We start from the raw sequence: 27,551 nt of genomic DNA on the forward strand, positions 1-27,551 counted from the left end.
ACAGCCAGGGAACGGAGGGTGTCTGTTTTGGTGGCCGCAGGATCTCGTCTCTGTCTTTTGCGGACGATGTGGTCCTGTTGGATTCATCGAATCAAGACTTACAGCGTGCACTGGAGAGGTTTGCAGCCGAGCGCGAAGCGGCGGGGATGAGAATCAGCACCTCCAAATCCGAGGCCATGGTTCTCAGTCAGAAAAAGGTGGATTGCCCCCTCTGGGTTAGGGGGGAGTTGCTCCCTCAAGTGGAGGAGTTTAAGTACCTTGGGGTCTTGTTCACGAGTGAGGGAAAAATGGAGCGGCAGGTTGACAGACAGATCGGTGCGGCGTCCGCAGTAATGCGGTCATTGTACCGGTCTGTTGTGGTGAAAAAGGAGCTGAGCCGTAAGGCGAAGCTCTCAATTTACTGGTCGATCTACGTTCCTACCCTCACCTACGGTCATGAAATCTGGATCATGACCGAAAGAATGAGATCGCGGATACAAGCGGCAGAAATGAGTTTCCTCCGCAGAGTGGCTGGGCGCACCCTTAGGGATAGGGTGAGGAGCTCAGTCACCCGTGAGGAGCTCGGAGTAGAGCCGCTGCTCCTCCGCATCAAGAGGAGCCAGTTGAGGTGGCTCGGGCATCTGTTCCGGAAGCCTCCTGGACGCCTCCCTGGGGAGGTGTTCCGGGTATGTCCCACTGGGAGGAGGCCTCGGGGCAGACCCAGGACACGTTGGAGAGACTACGTCTCCCGGCTGGCCTGGGAACGCCTTGGGGTTCCCCCAGAGGAGCTGGAGGAGGTGTGTGGGGAGAGGGAAGTCTGAGGGGCTCTGCTTGGACTACTGCCCCCACGACCCGGTCCCGGATAAGCGGAGGAAGATGGATGGATGGATGGATGCCTGGTCTCCTGCATTCACCATGGCATGACAGTGAGGCATTGTTGCTGTGCTTGCAATTATAAACAAACAAAACACCAAACCAAATAAAATATTCGAAATTCTTTTAAAGCAGCTCCATATTTTTACAAATATTTTTCATAAAATTTCTGTTTGTACACATTCTATCGTGCAAAAGCAGGGGGACATTAGTTGACCTCACAAACATGGCGTCAGGTTTGGTACACTACGTCACTTCCTCCTACTGCCTTCACTTCCGTCTCGTCTCCACTTCTACTGTAAACACGACAGGATTCGCAGGACGTCGTGTTGTGAAAGGGCGCCTTTCCCATAAGCAAAACAAAAACAAACATTTGTTACTACACAACGCGTAAGTATATCTCAGATTTGTATTTCTTCTGCTCTCATTTCGTTCCTGCGCTTTTTTTTTGTTTTTTTTTTTACTGCAAAAAAAGCACCACCAGCAAGCATGAATGACTAGTAGTTAGAATTATCATCGTGTGTTGTATATTATTTATTATTTTAAAAAAGCTGCACGTGGGAGAATGAGCTCGCACCCTTTCTTTCTAGAGACATTTGTTTGTTGAGGAAAGGGTCTTTCCGGAGGCCCCAGTGAGTGTATAGCTGTAACACGTCACAGAGCTCGCGGGCCTGGGTTCGAACCTCGCGCGGTGGGTCTACGGGGTGTCCTCCTGGTGCTCCGGTTTCCTCCCACAATCCGGAAACGTATGTTTCAGGTTGATTGGCGGCTCTTAATTTTTTACTTGTGTGTGTGTATTTAATTATACACACATACCCTCCTCTGTCTGTGTACTCTTGTCCAGGTGTTTATGGCTGAGGAGATCGAGGAGATTGCCGACCACCTTAATATGGAGAATGATGATGAGGACGAGGTGGACGGCGCCGAAGGGGACAACGGTGTTTTGGATGCACCGGTCGAAGAGGACGAAGATGGGGATCTCCTGGACCAGGAGCTGTTGACCGCTGGGGACGACGCCTTTGAGCCGGACGCGCCGGCGGAGCGCAGCGGCCACATCGCGGTCTCCGAGGGCATCTACATGTACGTGTGGGGCGGATATAAGGTACGTGTCTTGCCCATCGTCTCGTGTCTCCTACTCCGTGGTCTTCTCAGTCCTTTACACATATTCCTACCCTTCGTCTTTCAGAACACTCAGACTGCAGGCTTCTTGGACTTCTACCTCCCCAGGAGTGAGATCTGGAAATATAACACAGAGACAGGGAGATGGTAATCACTTTCTTAGTGCGTAATGACACGCGCATTGTGTGTGTGTGTGTGTGTGTGTGTGTGTGTGTGTGTGTGTGGGGGGGCAGAGGAGCAAAGCAGGTCTCTCGCCTGTACTCTTTAAACACGTTCTCAGGAGAACAAGCTTTTTATCTGCAGGACTAGGATGATTGCCGAGGGCGATGTGCCCCCCTCCATGTCCGGCAGCTGCGCCATGTGTGTGGATGGCGTCCTCTATCTGTTTGGAGGCCACCACGCCCGTGGAAACACCAATCAGGTAAGAGGTTTGTGGGTCCAGGTTGCTACCTGACAGCTCCTGGTTACGCTTCCTGGTCTAAGCAGAAGCTGTGCCTGTGGCAGGTGGTGGGGTGAGGGGGGTGTGTGTGCGCGTTCCATCCAGTGTCAAAGTGCAGTATGTGCGACTGACAGCTCTGAGACACTTAATACACGTACCGTGCCACACATTTTCGGCGTAGTCCCTCGTGACTTCCAGCATTACCCACAATTCTCCTGCTCAGTCCAGTCAGCAGTTTCTCAGTGTTCTGCTGATCATCATGCTGTGCTGTCCTGTGGCCTGCAGTTCTACCGCCTTCCGCTGATGACAAGCAAGGGCCTGCGCTGGGAGAAGATGAGGAGGCTCAAGGGCCTGGCGCCCACCTGCAAGGACAAGTTGGGCTGCTGGGTGTACCAGAACAGGTGGTGGCTGCTTCTCTTGGGTCCGTGGTTTTAGTTTCGTGGGGAATCTGCGCACAATGTCAGCCGCTGCCTTGACACACACACTGGAGGCCTTGTGCCACCCATCATTCCCAGATAAAATAGAAAAAAAGCAGTGAAACTCAATCTTCTGTCTCTCTCTTGAAGGCTGGTGTACTTCGGAGGCTATGGCTACGCTCCTCAAGGAAGTCATCTGGGGACTTTTGAATACGACGAGACGTCTTTCTGGGTAATAATGGAGAGCATGAACCCTGCATGAACGCTTTTGGCGGGATTAGTAGGCACCACGTTAGAGCGCAAGGCGCTGTTTTCCCCTTTGCAGAATGGAATGGGAGAGCTTTCTCTAAACAAAAATGAAATGTGCACTTGCAGGCAAACGGAGCTGGACGCGGGTGGAACAATCACATCCATGTTCTTGAGCTGGAGGCGCTTGCCTGGAGCCAGCCCGTTACAAAGGTAACTGCTCTTTGCGTGTTCTACCGTAGGAGCTGATCGGAGAAGCTCTTTAAGATAGTAGCACTTTATTTTGTTCCTTTTTGTCTCCCATTTTAGGGAAACCCCCCCTCTCCACGGGCTGCTCATGCCTGTGCCACGGTAGGCAATCGGGGTTATGTGTTTGGCGGCCGCTACAGGGTAAGCAGGGTTTCTCTGGTCGGACCGCATTGGCGACGTGGTCTTGTGTGTCCATGCTGAGTGGCGTTGCACTTCAGTAACTATTCATTTGTCCCGCAACAGGAGCACCGTCTCAATGACCTGTACTACATCAACATGGACACCTGGGAGTGGAGTGAAATGTATGACTACTCACTGACTTGGGTTCTTCTGTGTTGTGTGGATCTGATGGCCTTGTTTAATTTAGAATTTAGTTGCTGTTCTCAGTGTGTTAATGTATTAATGTCCCCAACAGGAGCGTCTCCCAGCAGGGTCCACTGGGCCGGTCCTGGCATTCCTTCATTCCCGTGTCCACAGACCACATCTTTCTGTTCGGCGGCTTCACCACGGATAGGCAGACGCTCAGTGAGTCAGCATGCGTACACGCGTTAACTCCAGGCAGCTGTGTGTGTGGCTTTGATCATGTGGATGAGACATGGTTTCTTTTTTATTTCCACTTCTCAGGTGATGCCTGGCTGTACTGTATAAGCAGAAATGAGTGGAAGCCATACAAACACAGCAACACAGAAAGCCCGAGGTGTGTCTACAGCTTCAGCACGTATTGGCAACACTGCTGACGTGATGACAGTTGCTCTGCACTACTTATCATTTGCTTACTAGATGGGAGATCACATACAGGCTTACCGAAATACTTACCTGTCTTGTAATGTGGCCGATGCTTTTCGGCCGGGTGCCTTCCTCAGCGTCGCTTTGCTTTACTTTACTTTTCAGACACACCAGGGGGTTCTGGGCACCCGGGCCATTAACTGTTTCTAATCTGAGTTACGGCTTATTTTGCAGCTGCAAGAGTTTAATGAAAAGGACTGAGTCACCCCGCTGCTTTACTTGGTTCTTCATGTGTCCCTTAGCTTTTTAGGTATATAAGAACAGTACAGGAGTTTATAGAAATGAGACAAAGGAGTCTCAAGACAAAAAGTGTCCACTGGAAAAGAGTTTGTGAGTTGTTATGGTGATCATGGCTTTAGAGTAACCTACACGGCACTTTCGACCCCAGGCTGTGGCACACCGCTTGTTACGGGCCGGATGGGGAGGTGTTTGTGTTTGGAGGCTGCGCCAACAACCTGCTGTCCCATCAGCGTGCAGTGAGTAGCCATGAAGTTATACTGTGTGTGTGTGTGTGTGCGCCTGCATACATGCAAGTATGTGTGAGAGATGTATTTAATCATTCTTAATTGTATAATCATAATTGTTGAAAAAAAGATTTGGTTTGTAATTGTCTTTAAAGTCATGAATGGAGGAGGATGTTATATTTGACGTGTGACTTGCCAGTAATGTTGGAATCCTTGTTGGCGGAGAAGTTCTTCTTATGCCTTCCACCCCTCCTGAGGCATAGACCGCCAACACTCCAGGTGTCCCCAGAAGCTGAGCTGTCATGAAGTTTCCTTGTTGGCGTTTCTGTAGCTGGCAAGGTTTTTACGGTGTGGGGTAGCTAGCCCCATGCCCAACCCTCCTCCTTTCTCAGCTGGGCTTGGGACTGTCCATGGCAGATTTTGGTGGAGAAGTTGGGCAACGCAAACACATGCAGGAATGAACGTGAGAGGCAACAAGCAAGACGCGCACTGAAGGAGTCCAATCAGGAGGAAAATATGAATTTCTGGCGCTTACAGAGACTCCCACATGAGGAGCAGTGTGGAAAGTGGTGTGTAACAGCAAAGCACTGACACATTTTTCCTCTTTCCTTAAGGCTCACAGCAATGAGGTCCTCATCTTCACTGTCCAACCCAAGTCTCTTGTCAGGTGAGCTTCCGCAATATCCGCATGACTGCTTATTCCTCCTGTTTTCCCCTCGAGAAGGAGCTCTGCCTATAAATGTGTAAAAGTGGAGGCTGTGTTACATCTCCTGTCAGAAAGCTGCTGCACTGTAATGTGATCCTGTAGTTTTTCTCTAGTTCCCATTGGCTGACCCATCAGTCCATTGAAGTTTCAAACTGAGCGCAGGGATTAGAGCTGTTGCATTTGGAGCCCATCTCTTGCTCTTACGGCCTTGAACAAGGTCCTTACCCAGTAAAGATGACCCACTTGCTTTGGGGAGAAGTGTGAGCTGAATAAGTAAAAGTCACGTCCCCTACTGAGCGCTTGCTGACTGACTGGGCTGTGCGCGTCCGTGCGTGCGTGATGGCGGTGCTAAGTCTGCAGTTTAGGATGTGTGTGAGCATTTGCGCTTGGGTACCTGCATGGCGTCACTTCTAAACAAATCCGCTTCGTGCTCCTTTTTAAAAAAGACCTGCAGTGTCCGTTTGTCACAGTGAGCAGTTTTGCGGGAGAGCACTGACACACTGCAACAGTCCTCCTCGGTCAGCAATGTCCGCAGCACAAGGGAACTGTGAGACGGTGGACGCTGCTTGGTAACACCCAGCTAGTGTCCAGCAGTGTGGAGGGAATCCTGAAGGGGACGAAGGTGGGTGAGAGACATTGTAATGGACGCCCTGCTGTTTCCAGGTGCTGCGTCGAGGCTGTGCTGCAGCACAGGGAGCGACTGGCTGGTTCCTGGGATCACCTGCCCAAACACCTGCTGCACCGCCTGATGCAGCGGCTGAGCGGCATCAACACTTTGGGCTCGTAGCTGCCGCTCGTCCAAATGGTACACGAGAGTGCGCCACAGGCCGCCTGCAGGGGCTCAGCTCTCTTCTGTGGGCACACGTCCACCTCGTCTCCTTGACAGCTTGTTTGAAGGAAAACGGCTTCTTGCACCATTGACGCTCGGTGACTAAGGGAAGAGGTGAGACGCTAAAGAGGGTCGCTGGTCTATGTGTGTGTGTCTGTGTGTAACCCTGTGGGCACAAGCCGGTGCACAGCCACTCATCCGGGCAGCAGGAGCCAAGTACTGTAATATTGTACATCTGCATTTCTCCTTGAGCTTTACTGTTGTCTTATGAAAAGCACGTTTTGTGTTAGATCTGCCTCTTTGACGTTACTGCAGAGACGCACGATTTGGCCATTTTTGTCCTCCTCCTCTTTCGCACCAGTGGCTTCCTGCTGATTTTGCAGTCATATGAAACAGTGACATGTTGCAAAGCCAGTGAGACCTGACATTTGGGGATATTGCACTAAAATGACAATTTTACTTTGTCACTAAAATTCAAGTAACAATTCTATTTTTTTATTTGGTCTGTCTGAATTGCTGTATGTTCTCTGGCATTAAATACGGAATACAATTTTAAAATGCGAAGAAAAGCACCAAGCAAATAAAGTGACCTGATTTCCGTTATCCAGCGTCTCCTGTTCTACTCTGTACAAGGTGCAGTGCTTGCGTTGGGATCCTTCCGCTGTACTTTGCAGCTCTTCAGCCCCACACATGCCAACACTCCTGCAGAGCTCCAGTCCACATCGCTGCGCGCACACACTCCGAAGGTGCAAAAACAAGGACTTTGAGATTAATCAAAAATTACTTTTATTTACGGCAGTGTCTTCAACGGGGAAGTGTTTTCCCTTCCTCCACTATATAGCTCTTTGCTGAAATACACATCTCATGATGGAGTACAAGTGTACCTCCAGCACTGCAGTAAAGCAATCCAGGGAGTGGCGTCACTCATCTTTTCACAGAAAATATACGCACTCCGGGGTCGACAGACTTTTACAAGCTTCACTTCTTCTTTGCCGCCAGTAGGTTTGGTGCCGATACCTTCACTTTTCCAGGGAGGTTTCTTGACAAATCTGTGTCCTGAAATACATAAGTCATGTCAGATATTCTTGTTCAAACTATGCAGGACCCCTTCGAAGGAGGATAATCTCAAGGTAGCATGTAAGAATTAAAAGGAATTAAGTTACATTTATGGAGTGATGGTTTAATTTACCATGTTATTGTGTAGTTAACATTTTTGTAATGTCTTAAGAAAACAACGCTTTTCCTGCTACCCTAAAATGTGAATCAGATTTAAAATTTATCTGGTCATTTACTCCCATCAAACAGCAGCATCTTTCTAAAGTTACCACACAAACATGCTCATCCAGATATTTGAATTTAAGTTTAAATGGTTGTGAAGGCAACTAATTCTTGAAACAAATTTAAAACCAACATTTATTTCTAGCACAGGGTGGCCTATCAATGTGCCAAGTCTGTATTTAAATAACCAGCAAGATTTTCGCTTGGGCCACAAATCCCAAGGTAGAAAATTCATTCACGTGCAACTAAAGATTTCAGCATGTTTCATTCCATGTCCCCCTAAGCAACCTTGTGACCCTGTGAATCCTGCCAAATCTTGCGTACTGGAACCGACAAAGGAATCCCATAAATCCAGGCCAAAGAGTGGACAGAGACATAGACGCACACATGAGCCTGGGAATGCCTACCTTGACACTGCGCAAGAGGTCCTTCTCTCTGGCTGTGGACTCTTTGGCTCGCATGAAGCTCAATACGGCAGTGCGGGCCGCTTTGGAGGAGTACAGAGGTAAGCGGTCACTTCACTGCTTCAAGCACAGAAGGATGACACATGGCTACCATTGCTAGGCCTGGCTGTTCCTACAGTAACAAGAGTGACAGCTCACCTTTTCCCTTCTTCTGTGTACCAGGGGTCAACTTCACCTTGTACCTAAAGACAGAGTGAGGCATAAATGCTGGGTGTGTTATGCACAGAACCTGACACCGAACAAAACGAGGCATTTAAGACATGTTCTTGGCTCTCAGTGGTACTGGAATAGTTTCGCCAAGTATAGCTCTGCACCGAAAGTCATACATAAAAACTCAAATTCCTACAGTGGCTGCTGTGACTAAAGTTACAGAAATAAACAGGCGTACGGGAGCAGACTTTGCACTTGAGTTTGCCTGCGATCAGCGCAAGTGACTGGGCGAGAAGGTGACGCTCATACTTGTAGCTGGTGAGGGCCGTGTAGGGGGCGCACACAGGCACAGCAAACAGCAGCACGTCTTCAGGGTGGGGCTGACCCGTCAGCGAAGCTAGCAGGGTCTCCCCGTCCTACACACACACACACCACAAGATTGCAGCACCATCATGTGTGTCCAGAGGAGGAGAGGAACACACTGACAGTCACACATCACTGGCTCTTAGATATTCAATGAAATACACTGAATACAAATACGATCCAATGTGTCGACCAGCCTATGGCTGAGGGAAGTAAACCACATTCTCTCACCTCTGCTGCTGGGTTCTCCTGGTCCACATCATCAGCGTCCTACAACACAGAGGGACAGCCCATCACACGGAGACCACCTTAGACTGTACCGGTTGAGGTATGCTTAAGGGTAGTGGGCAGAGCTGCTGCTGCTGCTTTGCAGGTTCCAATCAAAGCTCCCAGGCTTGTACTCTGGATCTAGGTGCTTAGCATGAACTACTCCACTGAGAATCATCCAGCAATATAAATTGGTGAATAATTTCAAGTAACTTGAAAGTATAAGTTGTGTTGGAGAAATGCATCAGTTAGATAAATTAATGTTAATAAGAGGTCAGTCGGATGAGACACTATAAGTAGTAGTCATGGTTACCTTTTCATCCAGCTCCTGCCCCTCCTCTCCAGCACGGCCTTCTTCCTCTCCATCCTGGGGCTCAGGCTTCTTCACTGGAACCCCCTCTGGCCGCACTTTCTGCACTGGTTTCTGTGGCCCTTTCCGGGCTAAGTCTTCTTTTCCTTTTCCCTTCTTGCCCTTTTTGCCCTTGTCCTCCTTACTGGAACCTGCAGACTGTGGGAGGACAAAACAGCCTGAGCACAGAGCGAGCAGAGAATGTCACAGGCAAATGAACAGGACTGAAAATCAACCCATTCGAGGCAGTGGTTTGTCTTATACACATTAGTGCCATCTGCAGAACATTCCTGGATTCACTGTTTAATGTTCTCTGCCACAAGATATGTGTGTGTAATATGAATTAATTTGTGGTATAATTTCTGCAAAGCATACACCATTAGGAGCGTCTTCCTGTGCTAAGACCGCCAGCATAAAACAGTGCTTTTGCAATCAGTGAACACGTTGGCAGAGAACAATTTAAGAGCTGATGGAACCGCTCACCCCCAGCAGCTTCATCATTAGCTCCCGGTCTTCTTCGTCTTGGTCCTTATATTTGTCCTTGATCTTCTTTAGTTTGTTCTTGAAGTAAACAGCAAGTAAAAAGGGTTAAGTAAATGTTAACTATCCAAAACGGACCCTTTCAATTCACAGTGAGGACATGGTTGTTTACAACCTTAACAGAAGCAGTAAACTCAAATTCTGAGGGCTGTAAATAATATAGATGGAATTAGATGGCTGTGGATCAGGACAGGAGAGCCATGGGTTGGAGGTAGTGTCAAAAGAACCAGGGTTGGGGTCTGATCAGCTCTGGTCAGGTCACCTAGGTAAGGGTGTCTGGTGCTGAAACACCAACAACACCCAGAACAACCCCCAGTGAGCCCAGTTTCCATTACTGACGATATGTCTGGGCGCATCACAACGTGTGTGGTGTGTGCAGCTTTTGGTACTTTACCCTTTGACCTCTTTTCAAAGGCTGCTGGGAAGATCCAGCTTTGTTGGCATCCTGCTTGCACTGACTGGCATCCCCAGGGATGGGCTCTTCCTCTGCATCTTCCTGATCTTCTGCAGCATCCTGCTTCTGCTTCTTCTTCTTCATGTCCCTGGGGGTGAAAAGCACATGAGCTAGATCAGTGCTCGCGCCTCACCAGTATTACATCTACATTTATTCATATAGCTGATACTTTTTTTCGAAAGCAACTTATAACATTAACCTACTTTACAGTTATTTACCCATTTATACAGTTGGATAATTTTACTGGTGCAATTTAGGGTAAGTATGTCGCTCACATGTATTACACTTCTGAACCTGCGAGATCCAAACCTGCGACCTTTGGGTCCAAAGGCAGTAGTTCTAAGCACTACACTACCAGCTACCCCACACCTGCGTTGTGTTAATGGCACAAGCGCTCACTGCTGTGACACACCCCACCTGCGCTGTTTTGCTGTCAGATGTTTCCTCCCTTGCGCATTTCCATCCGACTGTGGTGAATAAGACAGTCGTGTGTCAGCAGCTAAAGCAGTTAAAAAGCATAAGATGACACAAAGTAGCACTCATGTTTATGAATTAGATACACATACCTTAGTGAGAGGCTCCTTTCGGAATGCAGCAGAACTGCCAAACCCCCTGGCAGAACAGCAGAGAAATAAATGGGCACAGGTGTCTGCAACACTCCACTTAACATGGTATTTTAATGGTATGTTTCACAGATAGGATTCTAGTTAATACTTCAGATGTCCCAGCACACATTTCAGCTCATTACAGGCTGAATTATTACGTCTCAAATTTGTAGAGCAGATAATGTGAAATACAGGACTAACCGAGAATATTTTTAGATCAAATGAAAAATCAAAGTTATATATTAAGTTTTTGATTTTTGAAGCCTCACTCTTTCGTAATAACCTCATTTATTAGATTGTTGGCAAAAATCACCACGCTCCTCTGTTTTATTTATTTATTTGTGTGCTTTCTTATAACTGTCTAGTTATTTAGTCGTTTTCAGCTAAAAATGAACCCCCTGTGGGTTTGGGGTAGGTAGAGAGGGTTGTTTCTTGTTGCTCTTGTTTTGTTTGTACAGAAAAAATGCCAAAATAGAACTTGTTTGCATTTCCTTTTCGTATTAAAGATACACACAGGCTATACAGTCACATTCTTCTGCATAGATGTACCTGTTGGAGTGCAGGTGGGACAGCGGAATAGTGGTGTCAGGGAAGCTCATCTCCTCAGGGAGCTCTTCAGCCTTCACACAGGGTTCACTGCTCCCTCCCTCCCTCTCAGAGCCTTCCTGCTGCTCCTCTACCTCCTCCTCTTCCTCTTCCTCCTGCTCGGCCTCCTCAGGTTCCTCCTGCACATTCTCCCGCTCCTTCAAACTCATCTCCTCACTCTCTTGCTCCTCCACATCCACCCCACCTTTAACCGCATCCCTGTCAGCCTCCTCCTTCTCATCTTCCCCACCTTCTTCCTCACACTCCCCTTCATTACTGCTGTTATCTCCTGGGAACGACAGGCCATTCATGAAAAATTTCACAAATCTTCAATGTAAAAAGGAACAGCAGCATGGTGTAATGCAGTCCAAGCCTTCCTGCTACAGGACAGCACATATTCTTTCAAAACTGTCACTGCACTGCTCTGGAAACTGTTCACAATTACAACCTTCAAATGGAACATGATCATCATCAAAAACAACAACTGTGAGCTGCCATGGTAATATAAGTTGTCCTGTAAATTAAACTGTATACTGCAATAAATGGTAATTAACTGTTTGTAAATTACTAAATGAGATTATGTGTACTCCATTAACATGGAGCACTCCAACACAAGCCCCACTGAAGAACTCAAGAGCACCTCTCTTCAAGGATAATTCACAAATGTTGGGCAGCTCGGCTGACTTCTGATCAGCACTGGAGTGCAGCTGTTACGTCGTCTGTTACGATGATGAAAACCTTTGCACACATTTATTACTGTGGCAAATGTCCAGATAGTCGCTCGGAGAGCACTATTCACCTACGAGCTCCTCGCCCTCGATTAGCAGGGTTGCTGTGCTGCTCGTCACAGACTCCATGTCTTCATCCAGTGTCTTCACCTTCCTCTCACCTCTGTGCCTCCACACACACTGCTCATCCACCTGGACGTAGAACACAACCAACATCTCTATTCCTTTTATTCCATTGTGCTACTTAATGGGATGCAGATGACCTTTTATTATATACACTTAATGTCTCTGCATGCTGCTGAGTTTGCATCTTCTAGCTGTGTTCATGTGCCTTTTCTCCAGGTGCTCAGGTTTCTTCTTACAGTCCAAAAATGTGTTTCAGCAAAAGTGGGGACTCTAAATTGCCATTGTGTGTGTGTGTGTGTGTGTGTGTGTGTTACTTTGCTTTGATGAATAAATGTATGAATAACTGCAGGGAGCTTACTGTAGTGCATCAAACACTCTAAGTCACCTTGGACATGGGTGTCAACTAAATGTTAGTTAATAATCACTGCTAGTCATTATGGAGAAAAGTCTCCACTAAAATAATAAATGTAAATGTAATTTCATAGTCTCTCTGCACAAAAATGTCTTCTGAATAAATAAATGTGATATAAACAAAAAGTGCTTTTCTTCCAGTGACACAGAAAAGCTTTTTTTTTTTTAAACCTTAAAAAGGAAGCCAAAGCCCATCATGAGATAGGAAGGAGGGAGAAAATTCTTCTTCCCTGAAAAAGAGGAAAAAAGAATACCTTAGTTAACCTCCACACTGCCCACTAGCACCGAAGATGGGGAAGAGTAAACTTCACATCTCTAACGCCAAACACCCTGTAGTCAGAGGACGTGTGAAACTCAAGTGCTGTACCTCGGATCATGAAACTCCCAGTGGTCAGGTACTCTCCTGTGGGAGCCGTCTTGGACACCTGATCAAGGAAGAGAGGGGACAAATGGGTTTTTCCCCATCCCCTTTTTTGGCTATCAGATGTCATCCCTTATCCCGTCCACCAGAAGGACCATCTTCAGGACTCACCTGGTGTGGGTGCACCCACCATGCACTGGTGATGATCTTTGCATCCCAGGCTGCACTGTAGCACACAGCCATGGTGCCTGCCTCTGTCAGGGTACGTGGGGGGATGGGCTCACCTGCAGTGACAAGGGGAAAAATGGCTTACAATAGGTACGTATCTGGGTACAATGAGAAGTAAAACAGAGTCCTCAACTTACAAACACAATTGGCACTGAAAATCTGCGCCAAACTCAGTTTGTTTGTAAATCCAACCATGGCATTACAGTCAACAAAAGCTTAATACTACAGACATCCTTTGGTTTAAACCAAGGGTTACTTTCTATAGAAACTTCTGATAACGCTATAATAAATTTAAAAGTTGCTGTAAAACATTTTATTAACAACTGCTCATCCTACACTGCATTGCTGTGTTCCAGAATCTATCCTGGAAACGGGCACGAAACAGGGCAAAGTGAGGACATGATACCAGTCCATTGCAGGACATTTAATCTTGTGTTAGCTTGAAATAACACGTGACATTTTTCAGCATCTGCTGACTTTGTATGCATTATTATATACATAATATCTATACTGCATAATTAACAAAAGCATAAGAGTAATAATGTCTCTTGATTTATCCATTGGGTAGATTCTGTAAAAGTCTGGAATATAGCTATAATAAATTTTAAAAATATGCTGTCAGAACTTTGAACGTAAAACTCATTTAAAATGACTGACAAAATAACTGGCCTTCAAAAATTCATATTTAATGCCGGCCATTCAATGATGTATTACATTAACATGTGCAGCATTTTGTCATCTTTTCATTGATCGAGTACACTCAGGAACACCAGATATGAGCTGTAAACACTGGGGAAGCGAGTTGAATTCAGTTGGTCCTACGCTCCTTTACGGTTTGGATACATTTTACTGTCAACTAATCACGGGGTGCAGAAATGCAGGTGACCTTTGCTCTCCAAAAACCAAATTTTTGAAAATGGACAAGTGGAAAAAATACAATAAAAAACTATATAAATAGGGCACATTAAACCCCCTTTCTAGAACTAGCACAACCTCCCTGCATCTGTTTCTTCAACATCCTCAACCAGATGGCATGTTTGCGCATCACATCATCATGGTCACAAAATATCTAAGGCTTTACTGAGACCTACCTGTTGGATTTTTGATGACGCAACTCGTTGCTCCATGGAGGTCTGCATGCACATAAATGTCACCTGATAAACCAACATGAGAAATGGCATGAGCTTTGAGGGCAGCGTACATGACAGGAGAACAGCATACTGGAGAGCAAACAAATGATTTCATTCCATAAGTCAAAGCGTTCATCTCACCAGCTCTTAGATATCGTTTGACAATCATTTCATTCTGTTGTTGGTCCCGACCTGCAATGACCAGGTAATTTTCTGAGCTGATAAACCACAGGAACTTTTCAAACCTAAAATTCAAAACAGCAACATCAGTGATGCAACATTAACCACAAATCATGTTAGATTAATCAAGTTAAACATTAGATTAAAACAGAAAATCAATAATTATATTACACTTCTTCAGAAACAGTAAAAAAAGTACATCAAAATTTACCCTGTACAATTCACATTTATTCATTTAGCAGATGCTTTTGTCCAAAGCGACGAACATCTCAGCAAAAGTACAATTTATGCATTACATTAAGAGAAAGTGACACAGCTGCAGACATGTGACTCAAGTAAACCTAGTTTGTTGCCTACCACTTGCTGCACCGAGGTTCATCATTCAAGTGGGTGCATGAAACACAGGACAGACAAATCCTGATACCCTTCTACCAATTTTTTTTTTTTTCTATAATATTATAAGACACACAAGCAAACAAAAACAATGCCGGAGTAGTGGCTGAATAAAGGCTTTATCTGGTGATGTTCATGAAGTTACGGTGCATGAACATTTACACCATACGTGAGCTGGAGAGATCTTGGACGAAATGGGTCCGGAAAAGGTGAGTTTTCAGATTCTTCTTGAAAGGAGACAGAGTTTCTGCAGTTCTGAGTGAGAGGGGAAGGTCGTTCCACCACAACGGAGCCAGAACCAAGAACCTCCATGTTTTATCTTTCGTGCATGGGACCACCAAGCGAGCAGAAGTAGACGAGTGAAGGGGTCTAGTTGGGGTGTAGCGGTTCATCAAGACCTGTAAATAGCTGGGAGCAGGTTCTATTGATGCATTTTTAGACAATAACCAGGGTCTTGAATTTGATTCAGGCAGCTATAGGAAGCCAGTGCAGAGAAATGAGTAGAGGAGATACGTGGGAATGCTTTGGCAAATCAAACAACTTGTGCAGCAGCATTTTGTAGAAGCTGCAGAGGTTTGATGGCAGTAGCAGGAAGGCCACATAGGAGAGAGTTGCAGTAGTCCAGACAGGAAGTCATCATGGCTTGGACGAGTAGTTGGGCGGAGTCAGTAGTGAGATACGGACAGATCCTACGAATATTATGCAGGATGTATCTGCAGGACCAGGTTGTGGCTTCGATGTGCTGAGAGAATGACAGATTTCCGTCAATCGTTACTCCCAGGCTCTTAGCCAAGGAGGTAGGCAAAATGAGTGAATTGTTCAGTTTGATCTACAGACTGTGAAAAGAGGACAGGCCAGCTGGGAGGTAAAGAATCTCTGTTTTAGAGAGGTTCAGTTGGAGGTGGTGATCAGACATCCACGAAGAGATGTCCGACAATTTGTAATGTGGATTGCACAACACTTAACTTGCGTAGCAGGACAAATCTTCAATACCTCAGAGCCCCACGAGGGATAACAGAATAACTCTTGCTCTAGAAAGCCTCTTGGATAGTTTGGGAGGATATCTACATTTTGTCTATAACAATAATAATTTAACATATTTATCCTTATTAAAACTTTGAAAGGGGCTCGGCAGTGTACATAGTGTTGCTATAGAAACAACAAGAAGTGTCCCGGTACACATCGGTGCATCTTGCAGTCCTTACCAATATACTTTTCTCGCTTTCTGGATGGTGACAACAGTCTGCACTTCCTTTAGCGTTTGTTTGGTCTTCTTCTCAGCAGACTTGAACGCCTGAAGCAGAAATGATACAGGCGAGTCATCTCTGGACCCTCCTAATGGTGTTGCTGCACCATGCTGTTCTGAGTCCCCATGCACCAAGTCACCTTTTCTGCAGCCTCCACTGTCTTCTGCTCCTTCCTGGCAGCGTGCCGCTTGTGGTCGTAATATCTGAAAGACCAGAGACGACAGTCCAACTCTTAGGACATCCAAACAATACAAAGACAACTAAAAACGTTAAACATTTTTGTTCTACGTCACATCAAGGAGACCTCGTGACTCATACACATTTTTCACAAACTGGACTATGGCTGAAAGAGTGCCATTTGTCACTACTGGCCACCTAGTGATAGGGCCCACAGCTAATAAGCTTACATTTATTAATTTAGCAGATGCTTTTCTCCTAAGCGACGTACATCTCAGAGAAAATACAATTTGTGCATTACATTAGGAGAAAGAGAGATATAGTTGCAGACGTGATTCTTAAGTAAACGTAGTTTGCTTCCACTTTATGCATCAATGTTCATTGCACAACTAGGTGCACAAAACTCAGGATAGACTAATCCTGATCACCTTCCGCTTAAACCTTCCTTGCAGAAAGTATTTCCAGGCATTTTCCAGCCTTGCACAGATGATGACTGGCAAGCAGGCAACATAGCAGATCATGTGAAGAGTGGGATTCAGATACTGTGCGAGTGGACAGAGCTGGAACAATAATGAGGACCAATAAGGAGATAAGTAAACCCTCAGCTGTTGGTCACTATGGAGAAAAGCATGTGTCAAATGCGTTCATGTAACTGTAAACTCTTGCTCCATTAGGGACGGAACAGAGAGCATACAAAGAGACGGTGAGACCAGGAGGCCTTGCTCTGCCTTAGTCTGTATGTTCCCTGCCAATGAGACACACGCACAGACACCTGGGAAGGAGACCTACTTCTTGGCATTGGCATAGGCTGATAAGTTGAGGTCTAAATCCACCAGCATGGGCTTATTCTTCTGGACCTTATTCTTCTGGACCTTGCTCTTGTTCTTCTTCTTTGCCTTCTGCGCTTCCCCATCAGGATGTTCCAGCACTTCTTGTTCTGCATCACCTTCTTCGTCCGAGCCAATGTATGGATTCCTGTTCAGACACAAACACTCAAGGACCCTGTACCCATCTAAGAATAACAAGTTATGCTCCTACACTCAACACTGAGCGCCACTTGGGTGTATTTTTTTATGCAAGTCATCCATGCATGACTGGACCTCAGTAGACTAGAGAGTGGAATTACAGGACAGTCCAGTGCACCACAATGTATTTTCAAGAATTACAAAAAAATGGAAAAAAGAGCTAACTGGAATACAAATTTGTCAGTATAGCATAGTCATTTTATTATTATTAAATTATAGTACTCTACAAATAAGGGGTGCAGTTGGTTTGCGCTGTGCCTGCTCTCTGGTAGGTCTGAGGTTCGAGTCCCGCTTGGGGTGCCTTGCAACGGACTGGTGTCCCGTCCTGGGTGTGTCCCTTCCCCCTCCAGCCTTGTACCCTGTGTTGCTGGGTTAGGCTACGGCTCGCCGCGACCCCACTCGAGACAAGCGGTTTCAGTCAATGTGTGTGTGTGTGTGTGTGTGTGTGTGTGTAGACATAACAAGACTATCATCATGCCAATTTTTTGGATAAATCAAGCATATGCTACACTAAACTGAGCAGTCAATGAAATGCCCTCCCCTCATTAATTTAGTCATGCCATGATGAACTATAGCTCTGACCACTTTCATTGATGCAAACAACAGAAATCAGATGAGCTGCCACCCCTACTTCAGCAGCATGGCGATGTGGTTGGTCTGAAGCTTGAGCTCCTTGATGGCACAGGCCACAGGGTCTCCGGCTGCCTGGGCCTCCTTCACGATGAGGCCAATCTCCGTCCAGTCCACCTGGTTGGCAAGGGCACTCTGGACCACCTGCAGCGCCCGTTCCACCAGCGGAAGGTTCATCTCCACCAGCTCCCCCTTCAGCTTGTCTACTTCCTGCAACACGGACCACAGTCACTGTCACACACATCACATACCGTATTAACAGCCCTGACACCTCATCGCCATCACATACATTTGCTTAATATCTTATTTACTCCATCCTACATCTCTTCTTACGTTATTATTGTCATTATTACTACTCTTTCATTTAGCTGATGCCTTCCTCCAGAGCAATTCACAATCTCAGTAGAAACAGATTTTTCCCCATTTATACAGCCGAGCAAATTTCACCAGATCAGTTCATGTTCCATGTAATGAATTGCCCAAAAAGCAGCATTCAACAGGAGTTTGTGGACATTCTGTAGCTTTATCCCCACTCATCTTAAAGTAATTTTAATGCACACTCAGCTCCCATAAAATAGCATTCCATACATTGAAAAACCACTGTAATCTGTTTTCATTTAACATAACGCCATCTTTGGTATGTGATAATTTTTCAGGAACAACGGGTACTTTATTCTGTTCAAGAGATGTTATCAGATGCTTGTCTCAGACATTTTGCCACAGAGGTATGCAGTCGTTGTCTTAATCCCATAATGTTTTTATCCCTCAGTGGTTTCAGTGTGGTCACTGATAAATTACTCTGTGGTGAATTCTGGCTAAATCTAGTGTATTAACCACATTATAACCCTGGAAAGTGACAGCTAATGTACCAGTAGCGCTCAAATGGTGCTGTCTGGTATTTTTCAATAGAGACACTGGGTGGAGATAGATGTTAAATTGCTAATGCTGTCACACGTCTTCCATAAAAAACAACTACATCCACTCTTCCCATAACAGGCTGCATGAAACCAGCCTATTATACAAATTCCCATTGTGAGGGTATATCAAAATCATTAGTTCCTGGACAAAAAAATAATGTCACCCAAAATGAATCCAAACACCAAAGATAAATATTTTATGCAGGAAGATGTAAGAAAATTATTTCTAGCTTGTGCATTAATGCTTTATTTTCATTTACTCATGTACTGTCAATAACTGCTTGCCCAGCGCAGGGTTGCACAGGTCGGCAGCCAATCCTGAAAGCACATGGAGTGAGACATGGTTCATTCCACAAGGCGACGCTTCACTTATTTGGCTCATGGACAATTATGCAATAGGAATTAAAGTTCACCAGACCACTGCCCTCCCCCGTGAACAACATGCAGATACTGTGCCATTAGAGGTGCTGTGTAGTAGCAGCCTTGCAGTGAAAGGGTGCAGGTTCGAACCCCACCTCCCACTGCGGCAACCTCGATCAAAATACTTACTCTAAATTGCGACAGTAAAAGTCACCTTGGTGTATAAATGGGCAAATCAGTGTAACTAGGTTAACATTTCAAGCCACTCTGGAAAAGAGCATCAGCTAAACAAAGATGTGAAAATGTGACAGATGTTTTACCCCCGTAGTTCAGTCTTCTTGCTGTGTAGCGATGTAGGGTGGATTCGCTGCATTGGCCTCCCGGGCTCACCTGCTCCATGTGCAGCGCCTCCAGCCGCTGCTCGTGATCCTTCTTCACATTATCCAGCTTCTTCAAGGCCTGCTTCTCCTGCTGCAGGGCTTTCACGTCCATCTTCTGGCTCTCCATCTTTGAGTAAAACTCATCTACGGCCTGAGGGTGAACAAGCATGCTGAACGTAACTGCATCCCCCTTGGTAGCACACGCACAAGCAGAGGCGTAAATGTGACCACGAACACATTGCATACCCTGTCAAAGGACGCAAACTCAACATGGGCGCTTTTCGAGTGCTGCGCAAACAGGAAAGGGTGGAACTCCTCATACCTGTGCAGGACAGACAGAGATGGGTTCATTACAGCTTAAGTACATGGTTTACGACAGGCCCACAAACCACAGTAAGTAGGTAAAGTCACTGCACGTAAGGTCTTACACACAATTCTACAAAGTTAAGCAAGATGAAGAGAAACAAGCAAACACAACTTGAAGAATTAATTTCATATGATTTATCGACAAATAGAGTGAAAACCAGTAAAAACAAATCCATACGTCAGTAAATCTTCCGCTTGCTTGTCTGGTGCCAAACTTGGCTTCTTCTCACATTTTTGGATGATGTACCCCTGAAGTTCAACACAATGTCAATAAGTCTGCAGACACAGCTGCACAAACAAGCAAAAAATCTGCTGTAGTGGCTACAAAAGAGGGTTTTCTTTTCAAGTCTCTACCACAAAGATTCACGTTTTGCATGTGCGCTTGTCTGCGGTAAGGGGCCAATCCATTACTTTTCCACAGAAGCTTTCCGTTTTCTCCATGTACTCCTCTGCCTTCCGAAGTGCCTCCAGCACCTTAGGAGCATCTAGACAAAATCAATGGAAACATCCAGTCACACTACATCATCACTGCCCCCACCACTGGACTCATAAAGCACTTTTGCTATTAAATCAACAGTCTCCCAGAAGTAAGAGCTGCCTCGGCCAAAGTGGGAACGAAGCAAACAAACATCTAAGGAAACTAAAAACATGACCTACTTGAAATACGGAGCAAGCAATGTTGTTTATTGTGTTCCATGCATTATATACCGAAAAGATGTTTTTCACGATTCAGGCGAGGGCAACATATAAACATGTACAAAGAGACAGCCAAACCAAAACTATTTTAACACACCAACTGGGAGAAAAGGCTCAGGTTGCAGCTGCTAATGTTCCCTCTGTTAATTACTTATGGCAATTAAATAAATGTTCAGCTTTTCAAAGCTGCAGTCTTGCATAAATAAGCAATGAAATGTCATTAAGATGGTGAAGGGCTCTGTGTTTCAGCATTTGGCTCTTATCTGCCTTTCTGTAAGTTTTATGAAGTCAAAACAAAATGTTTGTTCTCCAGAACCGCCACCATCGAAATCAACAGGACGCATGTTTGTGCGTATGTGTGAGTCTGGACTGCACCGCTCACTAAATGGCATGACAATAGCCACCAAGGTAGAATGTTGCCGTGACAGTAAAGAAGAACACATCAGCATTGTCTGTTTCTTTCTTGCCCATTCACTGCGACTCCTGTCGTACCACCGAGCTGAGACTCCCAAGTCCTTCCTCATGCTGTGTACACCTGTTCCAAAAAACCACACCGTAACACCAAACTCTTCAGCAAACGCCCCTTGTACCTTGCACAATGTTGAACTGGTCGTCGAGCTTCACGGAGCCGGAGAAGCCCGCCTCTATGAGGCAGTGTTCGATGAGGGTTGCTCCATACGCTGGGTGACGGCGGCGGGGAGAAAACAAGAACTTGACATGCTCATCACATGACATTATTATCATTATTCATATTTGTAGAAGCACTGCCGACATTACTGCCGCTACTTTGAAAATTCGGAGTGTTGCTACACAGCCGTAATCAGAGAGATCCATAATCTGGCCTATTTGTGCAGTCAGATATAGAGACAGCAGGGAGCGGAAACACGACTGTTTGTAAACCTCAACAACAGAACAAAGCGATCAGCATCACTTACAGAGATGTGGATTGAGGATCTTCTTCACTTGCTCTCCCTTTGGGCCAGAGGACAGCAACTCTGTGAGCCTGTCAGGGGGCACAGCCAGTAAACTCAGCTAATCTCATCCCATGCACAAACTGACCTCCAGTTACAGAGCTTGCAAACATTTTCATCTTTGTCCACTTAGCATCTTTACTGCAAAGTCACAATTTCAGCAGAAAATGTTTAAAGCCAAAATTATTTTTCTGTAAATAGCACAAAAGGCAAAGCTGACAGGTGCTCTTTGCATAAATATGTAGAGCAGGCTTAGAGCCAACATTCACTCTGTGCCTCTTCAGGTCGGTGTCCTGGAGCTCAGCAAATGAGTCGGGTCTGCCCACACTCACGCACATTCACCCTTTTGAAGACATAAGCATGCAATAAAAGAGCTTAGAGGACAGAGACGCAAGTATAAAAGTGCAGAACAAAGATCGTGTCACAGACTGACTGGATTCTGACAGTTGCTGATAGAACATGCAGAGAGTAAAACCATGTATGAAGCTCCAGACACTGAAACTGCTCTCAGAAACAGGACTCATTACCTTTGGTACATTAAATTCTCATTATGAGGGGTTCAAATAACCATTGTTTCTTATGGAAAATAAAATAATCAATTCCTGAATTAAAAATGTCACGTAAAATTAGTTAAGATACCAAAATAAATGCGGTTATTATGGATTACAACAACAAACACAAAATATGTTTTATTATTTATAAAAAAAAATGGCAAAACGATTATTTATAGCTCCACTTCCAATGTTCTCTTTGGTTGTGCAGCGTCACAGAGGTCCAGAGTCCATCCAGTAGCACAGGGTGTAAAACAGAACACACTGCACATGGACATGCTTGAAGAGAAATATGACAAGGTCACTGCCTATGTCTTTCATTCAGCAAAGCACAGGGCCACTGAGCAGTTACAGGGATTGTGTATCATGACTAACACATTTCACCACTGCTGCTGCTGTCATAGGACCGTTGAGGAAGGTACTTACACTGAACTGATACAGTAAAAATCATACAGCTTCATAAATGCATAAGAGGATTAAGGCTGCAGAGTTGCTGTAAAGAAGAACAATAAGGGTCCACAACCTGCTATTTCACGTGATATTATTTAGAAAAACTGGTGGTTGTGACTGGTTGAAATGATCAATTTAAGAAAAAGTACTATAAAAAGCATACTACTAACATAGACAGTTGGTTTTTAGGGAGGAAATGTGTCTGTAGTAATAAACGGAAAAAAAACGGCTAGACTGACACCACCGATGGACAATCCTTTTGGGATTGACACACCAACTGTGTACCTCTGTCTCAGAACATGATGTACACAGAACAGAATACCTGCAGTGGAAGCCAAACAGCTCCCTAACAGGGAGAGATGGTGCTGCACTGAATAATAAGCCTATTTAATAAAAACGGGTACATATTTGCACACGTAGCGCTCTTCTCAGTTTTTCATTGCACGAGAGCCCATTATATAAGGGCTGAGGGTACAAGTGTTAACTTTTTCTGTTTATATTCTGAGTTGTTATTTAAAAAAAAACATACATGGACAAATGTTTTAATAAAGCCAATACATAAAAAGCGCTGTATTTCAGGTGAGACTAAGAAGTGCCATTTTTCTCTCTCCAAAATACTGAACATGAGCAATGAACTGTGGTCTCACCACGACCCATGGAGCTTGTGGCGTACAAATGATGCTGCCCTACGACCCTCTACTAACCTGCCCTTCCCACCACCTGCTCCCCCTCCCTGACCGAATGTATTACCTCTCCACGCTGACAAGGGGCTCCGGAGGCCTGGCATTTTCTATGGGGTACCTCTCCCTCACCGCGAACTTGACATCCTCCACCTCGGCGGTGCGGACGCGCAGCAAATTGAGGATGGTGAACTCATGGTCTGTCAGGACAATGTTCCCCTGGGAAAGAGAAGGATGGTGTGACAAAGTGCAACCTCAGATTGATGACCACCCTAACCGTTTCAGCTGCTCCCCCTACCCTCAATGACATGTTAAAGGAAGTGAAATGGCCTGACAAGTTTAATCACCTCTAGTCACCACCATATCTGGACAGACTGACCGCAGTGGGGCTCAAACTGCCAAATGCATCTCACAGGTTGCATTTCTACTACCTGACTAAAAAATAAAACAGTATGAAGAATAAAACCTCTGCATCCCAACAGAAACAGAGATGCAGATGTTGATGTGAAACATATTAAAGCAGAAAAAGAGAGAGGGAGAAGGACGAGGACGGTGACTCACACGATCATAAAGCTCCACTATTAAGTGGTAGGCTGCTTCGTCCGAGCCAAACTGGATGTCAACAATGCGGTCCACTCCCAGCTGCCTGATCACAACCAGGCGCCGAGACTTCAGGTGCTTTCGGCACTGACACGAAACAACAGAAATTATTTGACACCAATGGCACGAGACAGCAAGCAGCACAGAGGCTGTCACATTGTTATTAGAGCTCCACTTCAAACCCCACTCCTACTGTGGGACTCTTCAGCAAGGTACTAACCCTAAACCATTACAGGAAAAGTACCGTTCTGCATAAATTATTGTAAAGCTGCATACATTTAAGTGACCTTGGCTTGAAAACCTGATAATATCAACATCAAAGCTGAAATCATCAATAACATTCTTTATAAAGGGGTGGATGGGAGCACAGTACTTAGAGTTGCTGTCTTTGGATGTGAAGGTTCAAAAGTCACCTACTGCTGTAGTACCCTTGAGCAAGGTGCTTACCCGAAATTGCTCCAGTAAAAATTTACCTGCTGTATAAATGGGTATAATGTTGTAGGTAGCTTAATGTTATAAGCTGCTTTGGAGAAAAGTCTCAGGCTAATCAATAAATAGTGTGACTGCAGAGTAGAAGAAAACAGTGGCTATAGTAAGTTCTTACCTTCATGGCGAAGCCGGAGGGCATGAGATTTTTGGGCCATTCGAACTCGGTGGAGTGGATGCGGATCCCAGACTCCAGCAGTAGCACAGCCTTGGAATCGGGCCTGAAATATGTTAATGTCCCAGTAAAACCCCACGTTTACCTTACAATGTGAAATTTATCCAATTAAACTGTACAGGCAGAAATCAAAGCCAGAATCATGATTACCAATTTCTTCTTACCCACAGCAACAGAATGAAAAAAGAATCCTTTCAGAGTGAGAAATATTTACATGTAATGATGGTTTTATTGGCAATATTACATTAAAGGTTTATAACGTATTCAAATAGGTTACATGAACACAATTAGTAGTACAGTCAGGTCTGCTATAACACAATAGCTGCGTTCCTATGAAACAGTGTGTTACGTTCATTTTCATACCACAAATAAGAGTTTTATTAACGAAAAACTGGACTGGGGCTGCCCACAAACAATACAGAAGTTATGCACTAAAAACTCATAGCACACCTAAAATTAGAAGAGAGCAGAAAAACCAACCAAAAACACATTCTCTCGCAAATAAACAATAAAGTGAAAGAACACACCCGGAGCACAACTAACAGATACATCTGGGACTAGAAGTCTGTTGTTCTTACGTCCAACTACTACTATGACCACAAGCTTGATAATGCAGCTCAACACCTTAATTTATTCACAGGTTCGGTTCTGTAAAAACATCAGGTAAAGCTACAAGAAACTAAAAATTTGCTGTACGACTCAATTTATTCTCTTTTCATAAACATCCCATACAATGCCGGGTCACCGCGTTCCTCTATACTGGAAGTACAGGGTGTGGAGCAGAATACATGGTGGATGGGAAGCCAGTCACAGTTCTATTTTATTTTTGTTATCAACTCTTGTGTAATGAAAGGTAGAATGGATCAAATTTATTAAGAAAGTGTTTGAAAAACACTTTTTGTGTCTCATTTGTGACACAGGGATGGGACCAGGTCATCCCATAATTGTTTGTCAGCATCTGGTCACTTTCACATTTCAAGAGCAGCATAACTGACACAAACCTATATTTATTTGTTGAGTGTGTAAAAGTCTTGGATATAGCTTTAATAAATAATGAAAAAAAACACAACGAAATCCGTGCCGCACAGCTCCGTGAACCACCCCTCTCAGAAAACAGCACCCCCGTGGCTCTATTCTAAGTGCATTTTGCTGTGATCTCAGCAGAAACGCGGTAACTGTTCCACACAAAAGTGACATTTCAGAAGAAAACGCAGCACAAAAGAAATAAACTGGAAAGCATTAGTGTCTCTGAAAACTCTGATTTTTGTGTTTCTAGCATAGGCAGTTTGGGACATAACTTCTGTTTGAACACCGTCACCTAAGAGCACGGGCTCATAACCCGGCTCAGTTTGTGCGGGTTTCCTCATGGTGCTCTGGTTTCCTCCCACAGCCCAAAGACATGCGTTTCAGGTTTGATGGTGACTCGAAACTGCCCTTAGCCACATATCTGTGTGGGACTGCCCTACAACGACTGGCCTCCCATCCAGGGTGTACCCCACCTTGCCTAGCGCACACACTACTTGTGGGATAGGCTCCAGACAACCACCACCCAGACCAGGAGAAGCACTTAAAGCAGAAAGTGACTTAGGAAGTTCTGTGATAACAAGAGGGGGGGCGGTGAAAGGTGTGCTGTAGCAGAGACACAGGCTTGCTGTGAGGTGACTGACTTCTGCAGGCGAATGAGGAAGGTCTTATTGTCGATGTCATACACGTTGTTCACTCTCATGCCCAGGAACCTGTTCAAGAAAGAAAGAAGAAAAACTCTGAAAACCACAGAAAACTATCTCACAATGACAATGACACATGATTCACACACACAAGGAAGGGAAGCCTGCAGCGCACAGTGTCATCATTGTGTGTATACACTCAGTATGTAACTAAGTTTCACAGCATCACCGTCCAGTCCAGCTCACAGAAATGTCCACTTTTTACTCGACAACGGCCCGCTGAATGGACGGTAACGGGAAAGCTGCTGTAAGTGTAAGTAACCCGCCATGGCATGTAGCTCGGCGGCAACAACCAAGGCCGTTGTCGGGCTCTGCAGCCAGCGGTTCATTGCAAAGCGAGGACAGAACATGTGTACTTAGGACAAGGGTACGAGTCGTACTTGGCATTGATTTCAGCGACCACCGCGCGAATGTCCACGGTGCTAAACCTGGTCTTCATTGTCGCCACAGGCAGCTCGCAAGCAACTCTTCACGCGCCTCAGCGAGCACTCGGCCGGGCCAACTACGCATGTGTAGTATCTACGGAAGCCCGTTAGCGCTACTCTCAAGGCGTTTCGTTATTCGTGCAATGCCGGAATGGCCAATTTTGGCAATTGCACGTACTGCTCAGCGACGTGGGGGCGCAGTGGCGCAGTGGGTTGGACCCGGTCCTGTTCTTTAGTGGGTCTGGGGTTCGAGTCCCGCTTGGGGTGCCTTGCGACGGACTGGCGTCCCGTCCTGGGTGTGTCCCTTCCCCCTCCGGCCTTACGCCCTGTGTTACCGGGTAGGCTCCGGTTCCCCGTGACCCCGTATGGGACAAGCGGTTCTGAAAATGTGTGTGTGTGTGTGAATTGCAACAACATTTAAGACTTTGCGACATGTAAAGAATAAGAAAAAGCGTCTGCTAATGAATACATGTAAGAAAGCAAGACGCACAGTTGTTTTAACTGTATCGTGTATGTAGTGTATTTCAAATACAGTACTAGTATTATTTGTGTGAAAAAGTTGTCAACCCTAACAAAAATGGAAAAGCAAAATGAAATTAGGACTTCTGTGCATGCTTGCTTACAGTGTTATTTATTAATATTTGAATGTGTGTATGTACAGTTGTTTTGGTGTTAAAATTAAAAAATAAGGAAAATACCCTTTGGCATGAAAAACTGCACCTCAGCAGTAGACAGGCCTGCCAACTGCGCATGTGCTGTTTCTACGGAAACCCGTTTGCGCTACTTTAATTCTTATTAATTAAAATTCTTAGAACTGTGGAGCGTCAAATTAGGCGAGACAGTAAAACAGTGCAGTATAAGTATATGAACCTGATGGGAAATGTTACCTTTTTTAAATTGTTCATACACCTAGCTGTTTTTGAAAGACCTGCGTAGATTCATCGATCATTTCTGTAATGATTTTTCTTTA

General features: G+C 45.3%; 2 protein-coding genes across 2 annotated transcripts; one reads left to right on the top strand and one right to left on the bottom strand.

Moving 5' to 3' along the window:
• The first annotated feature begins 1,140 nt into the window (after positions 1-1,140).
• klhdc2 (kelch domain containing 2) lies at positions 1,141-6,713 on the top strand. Its single transcript, XM_018764093.2, has 14 exons — positions 1,141-1,242; positions 1,697-1,954; positions 2,039-2,118; positions 2,275-2,392; positions 2,696-2,811; positions 2,977-3,058; positions 3,202-3,285; positions 3,382-3,462; positions 3,565-3,623; positions 3,737-3,846; positions 3,946-4,018; positions 4,496-4,583; positions 5,186-5,238; positions 5,941-6,713. Exons 2-14 carry the CDS (start codon positions 1,703-1,705, stop codon positions 6,062-6,064), a joined length of 1,320 nt encoding a protein of 439 aa, XP_018619609.1. The 5' UTR covers positions 1,141-1,242; positions 1,697-1,702; the 3' UTR covers positions 6,065-6,713.
• A 162-nt stretch (positions 6,714-6,875) lies between these two features.
• On the bottom strand, positions 6,876-26,649 carry nemf (nuclear export mediator factor). The gene is made up of 32 exons (XM_018764260.1): positions 26,537-26,649; positions 26,097-26,165; positions 24,373-24,475; positions 23,730-23,855; positions 23,239-23,387; positions 21,452-21,519; positions 21,107-21,196; positions 20,232-20,305; positions 19,999-20,069; positions 19,701-19,776; positions 19,465-19,605; positions 17,799-18,007; positions 16,932-17,117; positions 16,105-16,168; positions 15,924-16,012; positions 14,287-14,390; positions 14,107-14,169; positions 12,959-13,071; positions 12,794-12,851; positions 12,598-12,656; positions 11,961-12,081; positions 11,126-11,450; positions 10,538-10,583; positions 10,389-10,438; positions 9,912-10,059; positions 9,461-9,538; positions 8,942-9,136; positions 8,593-8,631; positions 8,308-8,414; positions 7,987-8,030; positions 7,792-7,871; positions 6,876-7,162 (listed from the first exon to the last, which is right to left on the bottom strand). Exons 1-32 carry the CDS (start codon positions 26,593-26,595, stop codon positions 7,085-7,087), a joined length of 3,282 nt encoding a protein of 1,093 aa, XP_018619776.1. The 5' UTR covers positions 26,596-26,649; the 3' UTR covers positions 6,876-7,084.
• Positions 26,650-27,551: the final 902 nt, after the last annotated feature.

Source organism: Scleropages formosus, chromosome 15 (assembly GCF_900964775.1).
Source record: "Scleropages formosus chromosome 15, fSclFor1.1, whole genome shotgun sequence".
Taxonomy (NCBI): domain Eukaryota; kingdom Metazoa; phylum Chordata; class Actinopteri; order Osteoglossiformes; family Osteoglossidae; genus Scleropages; species Scleropages formosus.